Here is a 19,843-nt window from a genome sequence, read left to right as displayed (position 1 = left end):
GGACCGGCAGTGTATCAGAATAATATATAAGAATTCAGTTCGTACCTCACAGAAAACAGATCCGAACCCACGATCCCGATTTCCAAGTGAGCGAAGACAGTACATGCCTTAGACCGCTGGGCTACCGTGACCGGCTATGTGTGTTTCTACTGTACTTATTACATTATGATTCATTTTTGTAGTTTATAGCCCTTGAGACAAGTTTTGAAATCATTAAATCGTTAAATGTAAACCGTATAAACTTGAAACTTTCTGCAGGCACGGCTGGAATGATAATAAATCCGATGGAGTAACAAAAGGCGTTCAATGCTGCTGCTGTGTAGAGGTAGCGCAGTTGGTTGGGGCACTATGCTACAAGCCGGAAGGTCGCGGTTTCGATTCCCGATAAACTCGTTGAATTTTTCAATTGACCTCTTCCTTCCAGCCGCACAATGGCCCTGGGGTCAACTCAGCTTCTAACAGAAATGAGTACCAGGAATCTTCCTGGGGGGGGGGGTAAAGTGGGGTCGTCTGACACCGCGATCTGTGAGCCGATTGTCTAGATAATGTGGGAGCCTCGACGGCCTGTTACAGGGACAGCTTTATGTTTCTACTGTCAACAGTTGTGTTATCAAGTTTTAAGAATCTGGGCACTGCAATGCATACCTAAGGTTCGGCCACACAGAGCGCTACGCTGTGTTCGCTACGTACGCTACGTGCGCTGTGTACACTCTGCGACGCAGCTAACATAGGGAACATAGAGTACGTAGCCTACGGAAGTCTGTGTGGCCAGTCACATTGGCAATAAAGGGAGATATTTTTCTGTTCGTATAGCGAACATAGCGTACGTAGCGTACGTAGCGCTCTGTGTGGCCGAACCTTTAAGCGCACCTTCCACTGCCGTTTGTTTCTGTTCGCAACGCCCTCCGGCTCCGACTTCCAACGGTCATTACGGCATGAGAGCAAGCTTATCTCTTTTGTAAATGCGCACTCGGGACCTACATTTCAAAACAATGAACATTAAGATATAAATATAATTATTTTACATTTATTGTAGCATGGGCCCTTATCAGTTGGACCGATTATGTGAGAAATGAAGAAGTGTTAATTAGAGCCAGTGAGCAGAGGGACATCCTACACGAAATAAGAAAACGGAAGGCTAATTGGATTGGTCATGTTTTACGCAGAAACTGCCTTATAAAAGAAGTTATTGAAGGAAAGATAGAGGGGCGGATAGAAGTGACCAGAAGACGAGAAAGAAGACGTAAGAAGATGCTGGATGACCTTGGGAACAGAAGAGGATACTGTCATTTGAAGGAGAAAGCTCTAGATCGCATTAAGTGGAGGAATTGTTTTGGAAGAGACTGTGGACCTGTCGTCTGACAGATTACTGATGATGATGATGATGATGATGATGATGGGCCCTTATCTTTGAGAACGAATATGGAGTATTTCAAAACAAAACACCGCGAAGGGTGAAGAAGACGACAATTGCATAGGAAATAATTTGGTCATTTATACAAATTTTTCTAGCGTTTTTATAAAAGTCAAACACGTTAAGATGAAGTGGGTATGCAGCCCACAGGGACATCAACTGAACTCTCAGATGAAACACATTGAAGAGATTAAATTTCGATTTTTGGAAAGGTTAACGAGTTGAGTTTTAATGAGTCAGTTAAATGCCCTTATTACAGTTTCACAACTGCGAGAAGCCGGTAAGAGAGAAGTTTTGTAAGGATGATTCTGAAAAAGGAGCATAAAATACTGAAACAAAGATAACACAAGCGTAGAAATACCAGTATATATGTTTTATGTACGTAAGCTATATATACATAATAAAAGGAAATGTCTGTATATAAAACTTAAGATGGTGGAAACGGAGATGAATCCATGGAAATGTAAATATTGCAGGCTGTACGGTACAAGGAGACTGAATTCGCTTAACAGAAGCAACTCGAAGGAGGAAACTGCTACACCTGAATCAGTTTCTCCCTGTACCAGCCCATGAAGGCCCATAGGGTTGTGAGACGTTGAGGGTCCCACATTATCTAGACAATCGTCTCAAAGATGGCGGTAAGGTTGTCAGCCTTACGCGCCGGCCGCGCTTTACTCCCCAGGAAAATTATTTAATTAATTCCTGGTACTCGTTTCTGTTAGAGGCTGAGTCGACCCCAGGGCCATAGTGCGGTTGGAAGGATTAGGTAAATTGAGAAAAAATCCAATAACCTCATCGGGACTTGAACCCGCGACCTTTCAGCTTGTAGCATGTGTAGTACTACACGTAGTACAGACAAGCAGCGGCACCCACACAAGAAGACTACATTAAATAACACCTGTACAGTGTGAAAACAAGAACTAGCCGCTCAAGCACTTAGACATAGGGCGTGTAACCCTAAGAATTTTAAATTTTAAATTTAAAATTTAGAGAAAATTTTAAAAAGTTTTTAAAAACATCATAACTAAAGATTTTTAAAGTGCTACTACAAGAACATCAAAATTGGACGTGTGCAACATAATCTACATACCAGACACATATCAACGATGTAGATGTTGATAATACGAAGANACCGTCCAAAATCGGACACATGTTTATATGAACTTTTTGATCACAAAGACGTAGGAAATCACCTCCTGCAGTTATGCCCTAAATTCGTGAAACACCCTTTATATATATCTGTTCTCATTTGTGCTACATACCCTGCACATCTGCTCCTCGTTGACTTGACCATTCTTATTATATTTGGCGAAAAGTAAAAGTTACGGCCTCCAGATATGGAGGGTAGCTGCGAATATATTGAATAAGCAGTCGTGGACAGCCAACAAGGTGTGGTCCTCCAGTTTGGGGGTTGATCGTGTGGCTAACAACCCCTCGCCGTAAAAAATAAGCTTGTTAGGAAATGTTACAAAGGGTCTCGAAACTAAACGTATTTTCAGATACGTTAATAATAAAAAAATAAAATTTTGAATTTTGATATATTTTAATAGAATTGCTGGAAAAAAGGAGGACCACGTGGGACCTTATGGTACATGAGGAAGGCCACTTCTCTAACACGCGGAACCCAGAAGAGATTCCAACACACCTCATATGCTCAGTAATGGAGTTCATGGAATTGTATTAAAGGCTTGACTGAGGCCGAAGTGAATTTGGCCAGCCTTCCCTTGTGACCAGACAGTAGGTGTGGCTCCTTTCAATTACGTAATTGAAATAGTTGCAGTTGATTTCGAATTAATAATTCCAAGTTGAGAGGGGTGGAGTTTTAAACCGGAAATAGAAAGCTGACTGCTCTTCAGCAACACTCCAAAAGACTTCATAAAATAATAAAAGAGAAGCAAAGATGTCCCTGTACTTAACTAATTAAGCACAATGCCGTGAAGGCGTATGGGCGAGTGGATGTATAGATCAACGTTTTGTTGACTAGGGCACTAGTTGGATGTCAGCTTCACGTTCCGGCCGCTTTATATCTGGGGAAAGAGACCCCGGTATCCATTGGATAGGAGGCTGGATGGGCCCCGGATTCGGTCTGGACGACGTGGCGAAGAGAAAATTCTTGACGCTACCGAGACTCGAACTCCAACCGCTCGATCGTCCAGCCCGTAGGCATTAGCTATTTCGACTACGCTATTCAGAGACATTTATTACATGAGAACACCCCAATTTCTGATTTAAAGTCTGAAATTCATATAAAAATTTGGTATGGATTATTTAAGTGTTAAAATCAATGTTAACAGGGGAATCCCATGCTGTTCTTATATCTTGTGATGCGTCATGGGACTGTCCATCAAGGGTGTGGTACACAGTACGGTCCCGTGACGTCACATTCTCGTCAGGCAAACGAAGATGTCCGCGCTAGTTTCCAGTTCGGAAAAACTACGTCGCTATGCAACTTTCGTTCATGGTCCCAGGCGTTGCTCATTTTCTGGCCACATTCCTTACACGCCTAACATTTTTATGCAGACCAATTGATGGTAGGAAGCCGGTTATTTCAGGCTGTACCGTAACTAGGTTGAGGGCTCGAGAAACCGGGGGTTTGATTCCAGGCAGGGGCAACAGCACCCATACAGGCTTGGGACATCATATCGAATGGAAATCTGGTATGTATTGCAGGGGGTTATACGGCCGGGGGGTGAAGCTGACCACTCAACTCCATCTAGCGATGAGGCTTGGAATGCTAGGAGCTGCACGTCCACTCCCGCTACCCTATGAGCAACTCATCCCGTTGCTGCGCGACATTCGGTAAACAACCCTCCCCGCTAGGTTGTGTCGTCACGCAACAGTAGGGCGTCCATTTGCTAGGCAATGCGTGGGTAAAAAAACGCCTGACAACGATATCTGATATGTTGCCGGTCAGCAATGTGTTTTCTATGTGGTCCGTGCCGAGCCTCTATAAGGAGCAGCGAACACTTGCTTTTGTCCATTCTTTACGGCTCACATCAGATGAGAAATTTATATCATCGTTAAATTTGAGAGGGACATCACGGAAAACCCATGTTACACAAAGTGTGGGAAGGAGCGAGAGAGAGGGCTGTGTAGGTTATGTTGCTACGTCATTCGGTATGGAGAATATATTTCCTGGTAGCATTTGCTTGTTCGTTGCTGCGTACACAATAAAACCACAAGTTTTCGCTGCAATTTATAGAGCCGCGAACAAAGAGTCTTTTTAAACATGTCCATTGGTTTAGCACCTGAATTCAGTTAAATTCGCGATTTAATTAACACGCATTGTTCACATAATTGGCTTCTGGATTCACATCAACGAAGCGGACAGCTTTGTTCTTGCGTAAGATATGATCTCACGTGTGAAGTAATTCGAAATCAGCTCGTGAAAATGAAAAAAGTTTGATGCAAATATTGCTTATCTCTCAAGAAAGCAGTCTTCTGGGATTTGGCACCGTGTATATGTGGTGTTAACCGACGTTTCGGAGGAACGTATCGCCTCCATCTTCAGGGTAGAAGGAAAAATATAAGAAATCTGCAAGCGAAGAGACCGTGGGAACCGGTATTCGAGCCAATACGCCACAATATTAATTACAAAGTGAGCATGAATAAAGATACAGAAACAAAAGCACACAGACAAAACCACAATGTGACAGCGAAGAACAATTTGAGTTTCAAATAGAGCAGTATACAACAACAACAACAACAACAACAACAATAATAATAATAATAATAATAATAATAATAATAATTAAATTCTTTATTATTTATGTGCCGAGTCAACAGCCACAAGGCCAATTACAGACACAGCACAGTATAGATAAAGGTAGTTACATACTGGACAGTCACAACATAAAGTCAAAGACTAATTAAAGGTAAGCACTGGAGGAAAACACATTAATGCAGACAAGTATACAAACAAATAAAAGTAATAATATTAATAATAATAATAATTTCATTAACATAAATCTAAGTTATTGAGAACTGAAAAATGAAACGTATAAATATTTAATTGAGAAATGAAAAGTAATAATAATACCTTTTATTTGTTTATATGCGTACTCAACTTCCAAAAAGTCGATTATAAAGTAAGCATATGCTAAGGAAAGAACCACGCACACAAACAACACATAAAACAAGGACAATTTTATGATTCAGGTCATGACACACAATTTTCGCCCTTAGTACTTCATCTTCCCCACAGACAACATTAGCATCTGAAGCGAATCTTGCTGAAGGAGAAATTTACATGTAGAGCAGTTATTAAAAGTAGAAAGTCTCTGATATTTTCGGGCAGAAACTCAAGAACCAACAGTTTTGAAAAGAGAACGGCAGAATTGAGAACAGAGGTAAATTTGAATAGAGAAGAGTTTATGAATGTAATACCTTCTCTTACGCAAGGAGTAGAATTGTAGCTGCTCTAAAGCATAACCATAATTCTAATGTACACGGGAAAAGAGGTGATTAAAACATGAGGTTGCAAAACTTGCTCGATGCGTTGCATCAATCAACGTAATGGAATTGCGAATAACAAGAGGCGTATTCACGCTTATTCGCGCATCAAAATAATGTCTAATAGAATCTGTACATGTAGGAACATATTCTAGCACGTAGACTCGTTACGAAGCAACGACTATGTAAACAACGTCCATTGCTACGCAACATATTCCTCCCACTTGACCAGACACGAAAGAGGAGAACTGGGGGCACGCGGTAGCGTAGTTGGTTGAGACACTATGCTACAAACCGGAGGAAAACGGTCAGAATTCCGATGCAGTCATTGGACTGTTTCTATTTACCTAACCCTTCCAGCTACATCATGGCCCTGGGGTCGACTCAGCCTCTAAGAGAAGTGAGTACCAGGAATATTAATGGGGGTAAAGGGCAGCTGGCGCTTAAGGCTGAAATCGCCATCTGTGAGCAGAATTTGTAAAAGATGTGGGAGCCTAGATGTCTCACAATTTTTGGGCCTCCATGGCCTGTTACAGGGATGTTGATGATGAAGATTATTAAAAATGAATTATGAACAAATATAATAAGGAACGCTGTGTTTTGAGAAATAAGCAGGACGGTTTTAGCTATAAACAAGACGATGGATAATGTCCAGAAACATATTATTTGTACCAATGTACCATTGTCACAAAGTTTTAGATCTTAAGGAACTTATATATATTTAAAAGAGACATCTTTAGATGTTACACTTATTAATATCAGAATAAACAGCGAAGTCCATCAGGCGTAGCAAATTTATTGCAAAAATATGAAAGTTTGCTTTTACATGTTCCGGCCCTACTGGCTATCGTCAGAAGGCGCATTGAGCACAATAGAGAAATACTTTACATGTCTGCTTTAAAATAAGTTGCCATGAAGGGGCTCAAAGTTAAAAGCAATTATTTATAACCAGTTGAAATGAGGACGCGCATAGAAAGAACTCTCATATCCACAGCGCCACATAATTTCAGTCCAAGACGGCAGGTCCTACATATCATCGCATGGTCACGTGATAACACACAATAACGGCCCACGGGTATGGCAAATGAGTAATTACGGTTGATTAATAACACAGTTATTGAGTTTTTGAACATTATTTAGTGTATCAAATTATAATGTTCAAAGCCGCAGTAATTGCATTAATGTAATGCAATTAATGTAATGTTTTAGGGTTGACCATAGAAGGGGTGCGGATCTGATATTGGGTTTATTGACCACATTAACGCAAAACTCAAAACTACAAATAATTATAGTGCTATAGATGATCTACACGCTTCACAAATCGCTAGGACACGTTAAGTCTTCTCAGACTTCACTAGTCCTATCCTGGTAACGGATTTATAAGTCTCACTATAGCTACATCACACAAACTCTTATTTCCGCGCCCGGACTTTCTAGTAATTACAGCGCTATCGCTGATTTCCACACTTACAAACCATACGCTAAATTTTCTCTTCACAGCCGGACTTAAAGTCAGAGTTACTTTATGACTGGCTGTCTACCTCTGATCAGTTCGTCTTGGCGCCAGGCCCCTTGAGACCCACAACCACTATTTTCTTTTTTTTTAACAGAATACATGCGTTTATATTCCTTTTGTAACGTCCTCTCTGACGAGAGAATGGGTCACGCCAGCGCAGTCATTCTTGGGTCTAAGTCCTGCGGGACTGATGACCATATTTAATGTCTCAAATTTGAGACTCCCCAAATCTGGAGGGCCAGATCCCCTTATTTATATCCCCCAGGAGCAGGATGGACCAGTTATACCCCCAGACATTGAGCACTCTTTCGATCGCCTCCTATGACTCGGAGGGTCACTGTGGAGGTATTCGACCCCACCTCCACACGGGTGTGGAGGCTTGGAAAAAGCATGCGAAGTTTGCACTGGATACATTGCCTACCTAACGAAATGAACAACAGCGATATGAAGACAGAATATTATGCAAGAAATTTGATAGTATTGATTTATTTTATTTGTTGCAGAATTAGAACCCGAGCTGGGAGTCGAACACTTGCCCGACTTGCGCTATCCCGACGGGGACCCACCTTGCCACTTCTGTTGTCAACAAACCAGCACATCCATTCACGATGAAAACAGACTCAAAATTGTCAGTGGAGGTAAGTGACTTGTAATGTGAAAAACTGTCTAACTTCGGGTTACTGAGGGGCCACATTGTATCTCATGTTCCCACCCGCAGGCAGCGTTGTATGAATCGTTTTCAAAATATACTGATATGCCGTAGTGGGGTGAGACACTATGTTAAAAGCTGGAAGCTCTCGGGTTCGATGCCCGATGCCATTGGATTCTTTTCAATTGACCTAATCCTTCCATCCCCTAACAGAAATGAGTACCAGAAATCGTCCTAGGGGTAAAGGGCGGCCGGCGTGTCAAGCAGACAACCTCTCAGCCATCTGTGAGTTGATTATCTAGAAAATGTGGGAGCCTCGACGTCTCACAAACGTAAGGACTTCCCAGCCTATTCTTAACTTTCCCTCCAAGTCCGGCGGTGTAAGTGCTCAAGTCATGGCCCATTCTGAATAGAAATTGCGATTTTAGAAAAGTGTCCATAACATGTTTTAAATCTATAAGCTTCTCAAAATAATTTCACGTGTAGGGGTTTGCGCGTGTCTTATAAGACGGGTTATGGATTGGATGATTAAATTTATTGATACCTTATTCACAAAACTCGGGACTACAGGCCATAGAGCATTATCACTATTCTTCAAACTCTACAGTTCACCGTTACACACGGAGTAGGGTTATCATTCTTCACTAGTCTTATCCTGGCAACGGATTTCATAACAATCTTACTGTCACTTCAAATCACATATGAAGTCTTCTTTGTGCGTCCTAATTCCTCTCTTGCCGTTGTTGTCGACTCAGTTGAGTTCCTCTCCTTCCAGGCTCATGTCCTGGCAGCCTGGCGTCTCGAAACTGGGCTCTTCGCTCTATCCTGCTCAGTTGAATTCTTCTTTATAATCACTTTGCACGGACCCCGCGGTAAACCCTGTCTTCTATTGTCCCCTATTGTTTAGACGTGTTTGCAGCACAATTGCATAGCAAAGGTCGCTATATATATTATTTAAATATAGGAATGTTGTTTATGAAGTAGCAGAAGCCTTGCAGAAAGCTTTTTTCCTGTAGCTTTAAGAGCTCTGTAACTTTTTTTGGTAATCTTCTTTGCTGTTCTAAGACAAAATGTCTATCATTGTTGCCCTTTGTGCCTCGTACCGTTTACACTCTCTGCTTCGTCAAGCCAGGTCTCTGATAGCATTATGAAACCTTACATAACTTGATTATTGAGCCATCTATGGACAGCTTTGAAATGACGGCGAAGTACCAAATATTCTGATATATTTAGTGTTGTAGTACCACGAATATTTATGAAGCTCCTCATTTTGCAGTTTTCTTCAACCTCCGGTCACTTCATCTTTATTTGAACTGAAGAGAGATGAGGTGACAGGAGGTTGGAGAAAACTGCATAATGAGGAGCTTCATAACTTGTACTCTTCTCCAAGTATAATTAGAATGATCAAGTCAAGGAGGATGAGGTGGGCAGGTCATGTAGCACGAATGGGGGAGACGACTAATGCGTATAGGATAATGGTGGGAAAGCCAGAAGGAAAGAGACCACTGGGAAGACCAACGCGTAGGTGGGTGGACAATATTGAAATGGATCTTAAAGCGATAGGATGCGATGGGATGGATTGGATTGATCTGGCTCAGGATAGGGACACGTGGAGGGTTCTTGAGAGCACGGTAACGAATCTTCGGGTTACATAAAATGCTGGGAAATTATTAAATAGCTGCAGAATTGGCGGCTCCTCCAGAAGGGCTCAGCTCCATGAGTAAGTACCACGAAAAGTTATATATTGTATTTGGGTAACTTGGGCTTTCTGTTCGCAGGTTTGGTTCGAAGTCGTGACGGCAGCCGTGATGACACGGGGACACACTTTATGAACCTTCCTTCACCAAACGTCCAAAGTGAGGTAATTGAGAAAACTTTAAATAGTTTAAACCTTGTGTTAATACTGTCACGCATACGTGTGTGACTGTAGACGGGGTTTTGGATAAATGGATTTATTGACCACTTATACACACGACTCGGAACTACAAGTAATAGCAACGCCACTGCTTATCTCCACAAATCACAAATCACCGCTGCTAGCACCAAGTCTTCTTAGTTTGCTTTCACTAGACGTTTCCTAGTAACGGATCTTAACAACGACGATTCTTCCGATTCTGTTCTCACGTCGTTACTGTCCAGCGAATATCCCGCAACTGAACCTCTCAGCCCCTTTTGCAGATCTCAACTGTACTCAGCACTCAATTAACTGGATTCTCCCAATTGTCTCCCTTATAAATACTTTGCACAGACCGAAGAGAAAACAGCGATCTCAACAATAACTCCATTGTTGTAGATGCTTGTTTACAGATCCGTTGCTTAGAAACGTATTGCATAACTTCGTTCTTCCACTGTTGCATGCGTGTTCGTTTCCATGGGAACATGTTTACCGATCCGTTGCCTAGTAATGGACGTTTCCTCCGGCTCCACTATTCCGGCCATCATGCGTAATGTCCACTTCTGTAGGCATTGGTTCGAAACCCACTTCTGACACCAATTTTGTCACGTATAGTTTTAATGCGACAAGAAATTGTTGGGTTCCGGATTAGACGAAGCTGTTTTATTGGATAACTCGTTTAAAATTCCAGTCACCCAGAAATAGCTTCTTTCAGGCAATCCGGCCTGCCTACTGTGTCGCCTTCTGGCTCTGGGCTGAGCTGAGCTGGTTTCTTCTGCTCTCAGCTCAGCTCCGTTCGCGTCTGTTCTCAGTTCTGGCCTGTTCTCAATTCTCTCTGATCTGACCTCCGCTGTGTTATGTTTCGTCTGTTATATTCTACGGTCGGACGGACTAGAAGACACCTTCTTGAAGGGTTCCGCTTCACGTGTTAGCTAGTGTATCTGTCACCGCGGGAACCCCCCTAGCTCTGGCTTCCATTGCCGTGCTAACGTCTGTTAGTATACGCTGTCTCGGATACGTGTTTTAACGAGCCGTTGTCTAGCAATGGACGGCCGCTCTGACTCAAGATATTGCGGCTTTCAGGCCGCACGCCACACCATATTCGTGCACTGTAGTATGCGTGACATTCCATGTAAATTCTGGCATTTGTTTTTCTTTTCTTCTAGGTTTTGCTGTTATTCCCTGGAGTCGTTGCTCTCAAATAAATGCTATTCATTTATATGCATTATGAAGTTATGATTTATATATATGGAAGATGTATATTCGTCTACATTTAGAATTTCCGTAAAATTTGATGCGTAAATCATTTCGCCTGTTTTTCTCTCCACCCCTCAGTACATCTCGTGTTTCTCATTAATCGTCCGTTTTGTTCTTCCTTTGATTCGCAAGGAAAATGAGGATTTTACTGCTCCTCTTATATGTTTCTTACTCGCAGGTAAATTTTTAACAAATTAAATACTGTGGCGTGCCTCCTAAAAGCCATAATATCTTGAGTCAGAGCGGACTTCCATTCCTAGACAACGGCTTGTTAAAACAAGTTTCCGAAACAGCGTATACATAACAGACGTTACCACGGTAATGAAAGCCAGAACCAGGGCGGATCCCGCGGTAAAGAATACGGTAGCTGACACGTGAAACGGAACCCTTGAAGAAAGTGTCTTCTAGTCCGCCGGCTGTAGAAGGTAACAGACCAAACATAACAGAGCGCAGACCAGATCGGAGGCGAACGGAGCAGAGCTGAGAGCAGAAGAAACCAGCTCAGCCAAGAGCCAGAAGACGAAACGTGAGACACCAAGGACTAGTCAGGTCACATCGCCTGGAAGACGCTATTTCTGAGTGACTGTAATTGCAATTGTTAAAGACTTATCCAATAAATCGCTTCGTCTAATCAGGAACTCCTTAATTTATTGTCACGGAACCCCGGACACTGACAATAATTTTCATAAATTTTGACATTCACTTAAATTTACTGAAGACGACACCATTTCGGTTCATTGTCATCAGTAACATCGTCACAGTGGCCTTTAAGTTGTGTCTCGTTTGTTGTGAATGCTTAAGGAGTTGTTTTACGATTCACATTAAACTGCGCAACTATTTGTCGTTCTGTTTAAGCTATTGGCATGCATTTAGTGACTAGACACGAGATCTGAATTGGTAATTGGATTTCCTGGACAGCTACAAGAAATTACAGAGCGATTGCCAATTGACGGACTTTAAAATTCACTATCCTAAGCACTGTTCTTCTCAGTCTGCTGTGTCTTCAAATACGCGCTGCCTGGTAACGGATCACACAACAATAGATTTGTCGGCTTTGGTGTTCCACGGCTCCTGTCCTAGCTGGCTGGCGCCTATCTCACAAATCACTCGCATCGGTCAGTAAAATCGCTGCTGGTCTTCTCCAGCATGGTAAATCTCCGTTTCGGGTTCTGTGGGAAACCATGGTTATATTTTTGTTTTTTCCAAGATTTTTACATATTTTGAAATGGTCGGTCGGTCAGTTGCTTCTGGCTTTCGACAGCACAGTTATTTTCCTCGAATTCCATGTTCAAGATCTTCATTCTCTTATAGAAAAAAAATCGAAACCAAATTATGTTGGTGTCAAGTCCCTTCTGGAGGAAAAGACCAGATTTTTGTTACTGTCAGAAAGAGTTGTGGGACATTGAACTGCTTCTAGTCATACAGATTCGGGACGGACCTGGCAGGAAACACTGCTTCCAACAATACTTCTGTTAAAATGCGTAACTGGTTCTGCGCTGACATGGCGTTTACTGCGCCTTAACGTAGTAACGGCGTTCTCTTCAGTTGTAACGTCACAGTACAGTCGTATAACAACAGGGTGACCTTCGATGTCGTTATTTACTCTAGTCCTTGATGACGATGATGATGATGATGATGATGATGATGACGCTGAATAATTGCAGCCGAACGTACGAAATTTTGTACAGGGGTAGTTAGTAACGTGTGCAAAAATGTTACGTTACGTTTTTATGCTTATTGAAGATGAGACCGAGGGGTAGCTTCGCCTCTTCGGCCCCTCAACGTAATACTTGGATGGTAACTGAATCCTGGCCTCGCCTCTTCCTTCCAGATCCCGTCCCATAATTTATTCACTAATGTCGAGTGGGAAAAAAACAAGGACGAGATATTTGTTAGACCGTGCCATAGCTCAGGCGGTTAGTCGCCGGGTTCCCTCCGCGGTGGCCCGGTTTCGAGCCCTGATCACGTCATATAGGATTTATGGTGGAAAAAGTGGGGCATATTTTCTCCGAATACTTGGGTTTCCCCTGCCAATTCTCATTCCACCAACTGCTTCACACTGCTGGTACAGTAAACTAAACAGTGGCCGCAGTACCAAGTGGCCTCAGCCTCACCACCATAAGGAAAAAGACCATAGCATATGGCTTCCTCTAATTTAAATTGCTGGATTTATGCTCCCGAAAGCATCGCTTTCCTCTTTACATGGACCTCTGTTATCGAATATCTATATCGTACGGAAGAACAGAGATCTGTTATTCCTAAATTTGGGTTGACACGATTGTTTGTGGCCCCTTCATTCCACGCTACAAAACCAATGATTAGTTAGTTGTTTCTGCAGATATTTTGTTTGGACGTGATTGTAGTATTTGGAACCCTACTGACTTTAAATTAATCTATAAAACACTGATTCTGATAAAATCGATGGTCTCTGTTAATCAAATATTTCCCAATTCCCGCTTTGTGAATTATAGATACCGGCATATATATTCATGAAACACAAGAGTTGCGTAGTTCTGACAGAAGCGAACGGTGAGCTTGTTTCTGTAATTCGCTTTCGTTGCGTTTCGAATATATTTCGAGCGTCGTCCTTTTTCGTCATGTCTGCCGCACATTTGCCCTCTCATATATTACTCTGTTTTCTGTGAAGTCGGAATTTCTTTGATCTGCAGCAGATATATACATACATTTAATGAAGCAGGATGGATCAGAAGTGAACCCGAGTTATTCAAGATACGCGTATGTCGGTTAGATGGAGGAGCAACATTACTCTGAAAATTCAGTTGACTTTCAACGGACTCTGAGTAGCACCGCTGGAAAAAACTCAAATCCTAAGATCCATTTGATGAATTTCTGTGGGAGGTATACTTTCCGTCGATAATTATCGACAGTCAGAACTTAAAGGGCTACGTATTATAATACGTAGCCCTTTAAGTTCTGACTGTAAAGAAACTTTCTACTGTTTAATATAAAGACCATGACAACATGTAAAGTGAAAGTGGATACGAAACAAAATATTCAAATATACAACTGTTTAAATATTGTACGAGGTGAGAAATTTCTGAGGAAACTATGAGACCAGCGATAAAATTAAGAGTGCGCGACGTGCTGCCTAAGTCGGATTTGTGAGGGGTGGCGAAACAGATTTACTAACAGTACGAGGTGGCCACGCCTAGTCGCTGGCTTCCCACCGCGGGGGCCCGGGTTCAATCCCGGATCTGGTCAAGTGGGATTTGTGGTGGAAAAATTGGCGCTGGGGCAGGTTTTCTCCGAGTACTTCGGTTTTCCCCTGCCAATCTTCATTCCACCAATTGCTCCACAATCACTCTCACATAGCATCTGGGGCTGGTACAATAGGCCAGAAGTGGCTGCAGTACAAGGGACTTAGTCCCACCCCACTAGCAATAAAAAACGATACGAGGTCATAAAGGAATATAATCACCCCTTGTGAGGTTCCAGACGTTTGTAAGAGAAATATAAAAAGAACCGTGGGAAATCAAAAAGATTAGAAACGGGAAATAAAATGGAGGTTGCTTAGTATCAGATGTGGCGACATCGTGTGGAATAACCCCTGAACGTGTACCTTGGCTAGTAGGCGTATTTATCATATTGTGGTCTGTAAGCCGCTTCAGGGGTCTACAGAAACATGACGTAGGTTGACAAATGCGAATAGAGAAGGAACTGTTTCAGTCGCCCCTCGACGCGAATTTCTGTCGAGTACCTTGTAATGAAAAGCAAATAATTCGGAAGTGAAAGTCTCGTCCTAACAACGTACAGTATCCGTTAAGGTCGTTGTGTGTGAAATTTGCACTCAAGCAAACGGATTTGGATAACAGTCTTTATTGAGTATTCTTAGCGCACGAGAATTTATGGGTTAAAACGCAGTACAGGCATTCCTAGGAGGCATTGCAGGTTCGGTTCCAGATCACAGCAATAACGCGAGTGACACGCATTTCTTGCTCTCACCGTGCATATAAAAGTTATGTTTACATTATGCTGCAGTGTATGAAGTGTGCAGTAGCATTATACCTAAACAAAGTACGTACCTTAATTAAAAATGCTTTATTGCTAGAAAATGCTACCCATCGCCTGAGCTTTCTGCGAGCCGTAATCTTTCTGCTGATGGAGGGACTTGCCTCGATGCTGATGGCTGCTGACTGGACAGGGTGGCGGTTGCTGTGGATATTCCCCAGAATAAGACAAGAGTGAACTTTGCAGACTCGATTGGCTGTTCCTTTCGCGAAAGATTTCTCTGTAGCATGCGATGCTGTTTGATAGCATTTTACCCATAAGAGAACTTTCAGAACTGGAGTCAGTCCTCCCAAATCCTGCCACTGCTTATCAACTGAGTTTGTGTAATATTCTAAATCTTTTGTTGTCATTTCAACAATGTTCACAGCATCTTCACCGGGAGTAGCGTCCATCTCAGGGAACCAATTTCTTTGTTCCTCCGTAAGGAGCAACTTATCATCTGTTAAAATTTTATGATAAGATTGCAGCAATTCAGTCACATCTTGAGGCTCCACTTCTAGTTCTAGTCCTGTTGCTGTTTCCGCCACATCTGCAGTTACTCCCTCCTCTGAAGTATGGAACCCCTCAGACTCAGCCATGAGGGTTGGAATCAACTTCTTCCAAACTCCTGTTAATGTTGATATTTTGACTTCCTCCCGTGAATTGCCTATGTTCTTAATGGCATTTAGAAGGTGAATCCTTTTCAAGAGGTTTCAATTTACTTTGACAAGAGCCATCAGAGGAATCATTATCTACTCCAGCTGTAGCTTTCTTAAATATTAAGACTCGGAACGTCGAAATGACTCCTTAACTTCAGTTTGCAAAAACGCGAAGCGCAATAAAGCGAGGTATGCGTGTACACAATGATGAAAGCGTCTATTCTTTGCCCTAAGTTTTCGGTGATGTTTCTCTTTTTAAAATGGAATGTAAATCATAGTACAAAATTAATGAAAGTAATGCGTATGTTTCTTTCTTGTGCAATGGTTTTAGGGTGATCAAGAGACGGTGTTCCACAGGCATTCGGAAGAGGAGACAGACGTCCGTCAACAAAGAGGGAAGGAAGATGGTGATCTTGAAGAACCGGCGCCTCCAGCATCAGCCCTGACTCGACGTCGTGCGCTGGTACCCCCAAAACTATTAACGGAGTGTGCCGATGAAAGGAAGTTGTCTGGGTAAGTACTGAGAACTGTTGTCGTTAGCACGCAACAAGGAACGTACAAAAATAGGTACAGGTGCAGTAAATCGAAGATTACTTGCCATAGAGATTGAGACGGCAGGTTCCTCTAACAATTTTATAATCTCCAACCAGGCTACACGGTGTCATAACCTAGAATACCGCAATCTAAGTAGGAATTCATTTCACGCTCCGCTCTCTCAGACGCTAAACTCTTCTTCTTTTGGCTTGTTTTGGACTTCATCCATCGTCTGGTATGTAAAAGGCCAAAGACCACGACGTTTCGGAGACTGGATCTGTCTCCGTCTTCAGGTGGGTTGGGAAGGATAAACCTACTCGGTTGGGCCCGTCAGAAAGAGCTAGTCTCAATCACTGGACCAGTGGGTTGTGAAACGTTGAGGGTCCCACAATTTCTCTAGACAGTCAGCTCACAGATGACAGTGAAGTCAGCCTTACGCTCCAGCCGACTTTTGCCCCCAGGAAAATTCCTGGTACTCATTTCTTTTAGAGGCTAAGTCGACCCGAGGGCCAAATTGCGGCTGGAAGGACTACGTGAATTGAAAAATCCAATGACCTCATCTGGAATCGAACCCGAGATCTTTCGGCTTGTATGTATGTTGTTTGTATGTCTTTGTTGTAGAAGCTTTCTACCTAGTAAGCCCGGTTGTGTAGCCCAAGTTTCTATGATATACGGGTCATAGTGTGTGGAAGGTCGCGTCATAGCTCAAGCGGTTAGTCGCTGGCTTCCCATCGCTGCGGCCCGGGTTCGATCCCTGGTCTGGTAAAGTGGGATTTGTGGTGGACAAAGTGGCGCTGAGGCAGGTTTTCTCTGAGTAATTCGGTTTCCCCTGCCAATCTTCATTCCACCAATTGCTCCACAATCACCCTCACCTATCATCTGGGGCTGGTACAATAGGCCAGAAATGGCCACAGTTCAAGGGACTTAGTTCCACCCCACTAGCTATAAAGAAAATAATATAGTGTGTGGATATTGGTATGATTTTCACACGATATATATCTTTATATGATCATACGTACAATATGGCGTATGTTTTCCTTGTCTGAGCGTATATACGTACTGTGTGTTCTAAAGTGTACGATGGTTCAGTATCTACACCGAATATGTCTGTTTGCTTAATTAACATTCAGTAATACGTAGACCCAACGAACGCATTTCACAACAGGCCGTAATCTTCCCACATAACGTGAATGCATCACCAGAAAAAATGCGTTTTTTCTTGCAAACTAATGTCTGTGAAAGGAAAATTGACATATTCAAGAAAAATAGACTGGTAGTTGGCGACTAAAGTGGCATGGGTCCAATTTATTTTCCTTTTTGTTTTTGCTGTATATGGATTTCCTTGGGCAATTATGCGCTTGTTGTTGTTGTTGTTGTTGTTGTTTCCTTGTTAAAGCAGCCTATATTTGTATTTGTACGGATGTCATGAATATTTAGTTTATCACAAGAAATTTTGAGGATAATTTCTTTTATATATAAACACTGACTGTTGGCATTTTCTCATTATGGTTAACCTATGTAAAGCAGGTTATAAATCTGATGTCAATTTTATCAAATATATTCCAGATTGGGTATTTTACATGATTCAGTTATGTAAAATTTTATGGGGATGTAATGAATATTTTAAAAATTCGTCCAGGTGTACACTTTATCCGATCATGTCATCTGAAATGGATTTGTACATCGTTACGACGAAAGAGTGTTAGACAGAAGGACATTTTATGTAATATTTCGAAAAATTCATACGATAACAGTAACACCCCAAGAAAGTTATCATCATGTGAAGTAAGTGCCTTTCACAAAAGGCAAACATACAATCATCATCATCATCATCATCATCATCAGTAATCTGTCAGACGACAGGTCCACAGTCTCTTCCAAAACAATTCCTCCACTTAATGCGATCTAGAGCTTTCTCCTTCAAATGACAGTACCCTCTTCTGTTCCCAAGGTCATCCAGCATCTTCTTACGTCTTCTTCCTCGTCTTCTTGTCACTTCTATCCGCCCATCTATCTTTCCTTCGATAGCTTCTTTTAGAAGGCAGTTTCTGCGTAAAACATGACCAATCCAATTAGCCTTCCGTTTTCTTATTTCATGTAGGATATTCCTCTGCTCACTGACTCTAATTAACACTTCTTCATTTCTCACATAATCGGTCCAACTGATCTTCTCCATCCTTCTCCAACACCACATTTCGAAACTTTCCAGATGTTTCTGATTTACTGCCCTAAGTGTCTATGTTTCAGCCCCATACAGAGCTATGCTCCAAATGTAGCATTTCACTAGTTTCTTTCTCAAATTTAAGTCCAATTTGCTGGTAAAAAGATTCTTCTTCTTGCTAAATGCAGCTTTTGCCATGACAATCCTGGATTTAATTTCACTAGTACACCTTCCATCATAAACAATACGAAAACAAAAAAAGGAGTGGGGTTCAAATTACCCGAAATTCGCCCCAAAATGACATTACAATCCCGCTGATACTAATTACCTAAAGTACATTCAATTCTGACTAAAATTAATTTCAGTTCACACACTTTAATAATTTCCAGGTCTGCTCTGTGTTTGACACCGTAAATGATTTGGCAAGTACAATTACCGCTCCATCCCCACTAGTTACATTGGGACGTGAGTAACGTCTCTCAGCGCGAAATGCGGTGTAAAAGCAGGGAAAGAGATTGAGGCTAAGGGTCGTGCAGTTCAATCATGTTTCCATAATGCAGTAGACATTGAACTCACTAATATAAGGGGCACGCGGTAGCGTTGTTGGTTGAGGGGCTATGTTACAAGTCGGAAGGTCGCGAGTTCAAGTCCCGATGAGGTCATTGGATTTTTTTTCAGTTGACCTAATCCTCCTCCCAACCGCACTGTGGCCCTGGGGTCGACTCAGCCTCTAACAGAAATGAGTACCAGGAATTAATTAAATAATTTTCCTGGGGAGTAAAGAGTGGCCGGCGCGTAAGGCTGACAACCTTACCGCCATCTTTGAGCCGATTTTCTAGATAATGTAGGAGCGTTCACGGCTTGTTACGCGGTAGCGTAGTTGGTTGAGGCACTATGCTACAAGCCGGAAGGACGTGAGTTAGATTCACAACTGATCTAATTCTTCCAGCAACATTATGGCTTTGAAGTCTATTCAGCCTCTGGCAGAAGTGAGTACCAAGAATCTTCCTGCGGCTAAACGGTGGCCGGCGTGTAAGACTGAAACCTCACCGCCATCTGTGAGTCAATTGTCTAGAAAATGTGGGAACCTCGACGTCTCACAATCCTTTGGGCCTCCACGGCCTGTTACAGGGATAGCTTTAACTTAATGTAAACGCTGCGCAAATAATCATAGCCTTTCATTCTGTGAACCTTGACATTCTGATACAAAAATTCAACTAAGTTCTTCATTTATTTACTTGTTTACTCAACAGCCCAAAGGCCAATTATAAAGTAAACACTAGGAAATATAAGAAAACA

General features: G+C 42.2%; 1 protein-coding gene across 4 annotated transcripts in view; it reads left to right on the top strand.

The window, feature by feature from the left end:
- LOC111871105 overlaps nt 1–19,843 on the top strand; it is a 233,237-nt gene that overhangs the window by 171,731 nt on the left and 41,663 nt on the right. For all 4 annotated transcript variants that reach the window (XM_023863910.2, XM_023863911.2, XM_023863914.2 and 1 more), the window contains 3 exons: nt 7,886–8,020; nt 9,810–9,892; nt 16,181–16,362. In XM_023863910.2, the coding sequence (XP_023719678.1) occupies nt 7,886–8,020; nt 9,810–9,892; nt 16,181–16,362 (400 nt within the window). The remainder of the gene's footprint in view (nt 1–7,885; nt 8,021–9,809; nt 9,893–16,180; nt 16,363–19,843) is intronic.

Source organism: Cryptotermes secundus, unplaced genomic scaffold (genome assembly GCF_002891405.2).
Source record: "Cryptotermes secundus unplaced genomic scaffold, Csec_1.0 scaffold250, whole genome shotgun sequence".
In the NCBI taxonomy this organism is placed as follows: domain Eukaryota; kingdom Metazoa; phylum Arthropoda; class Insecta; order Blattodea; family Kalotermitidae; genus Cryptotermes; species Cryptotermes secundus.
The sequence above is the reverse complement of the archived record's forward strand: the minus strand, read 5'-3'. Positions and strand labels throughout refer to the sequence as shown.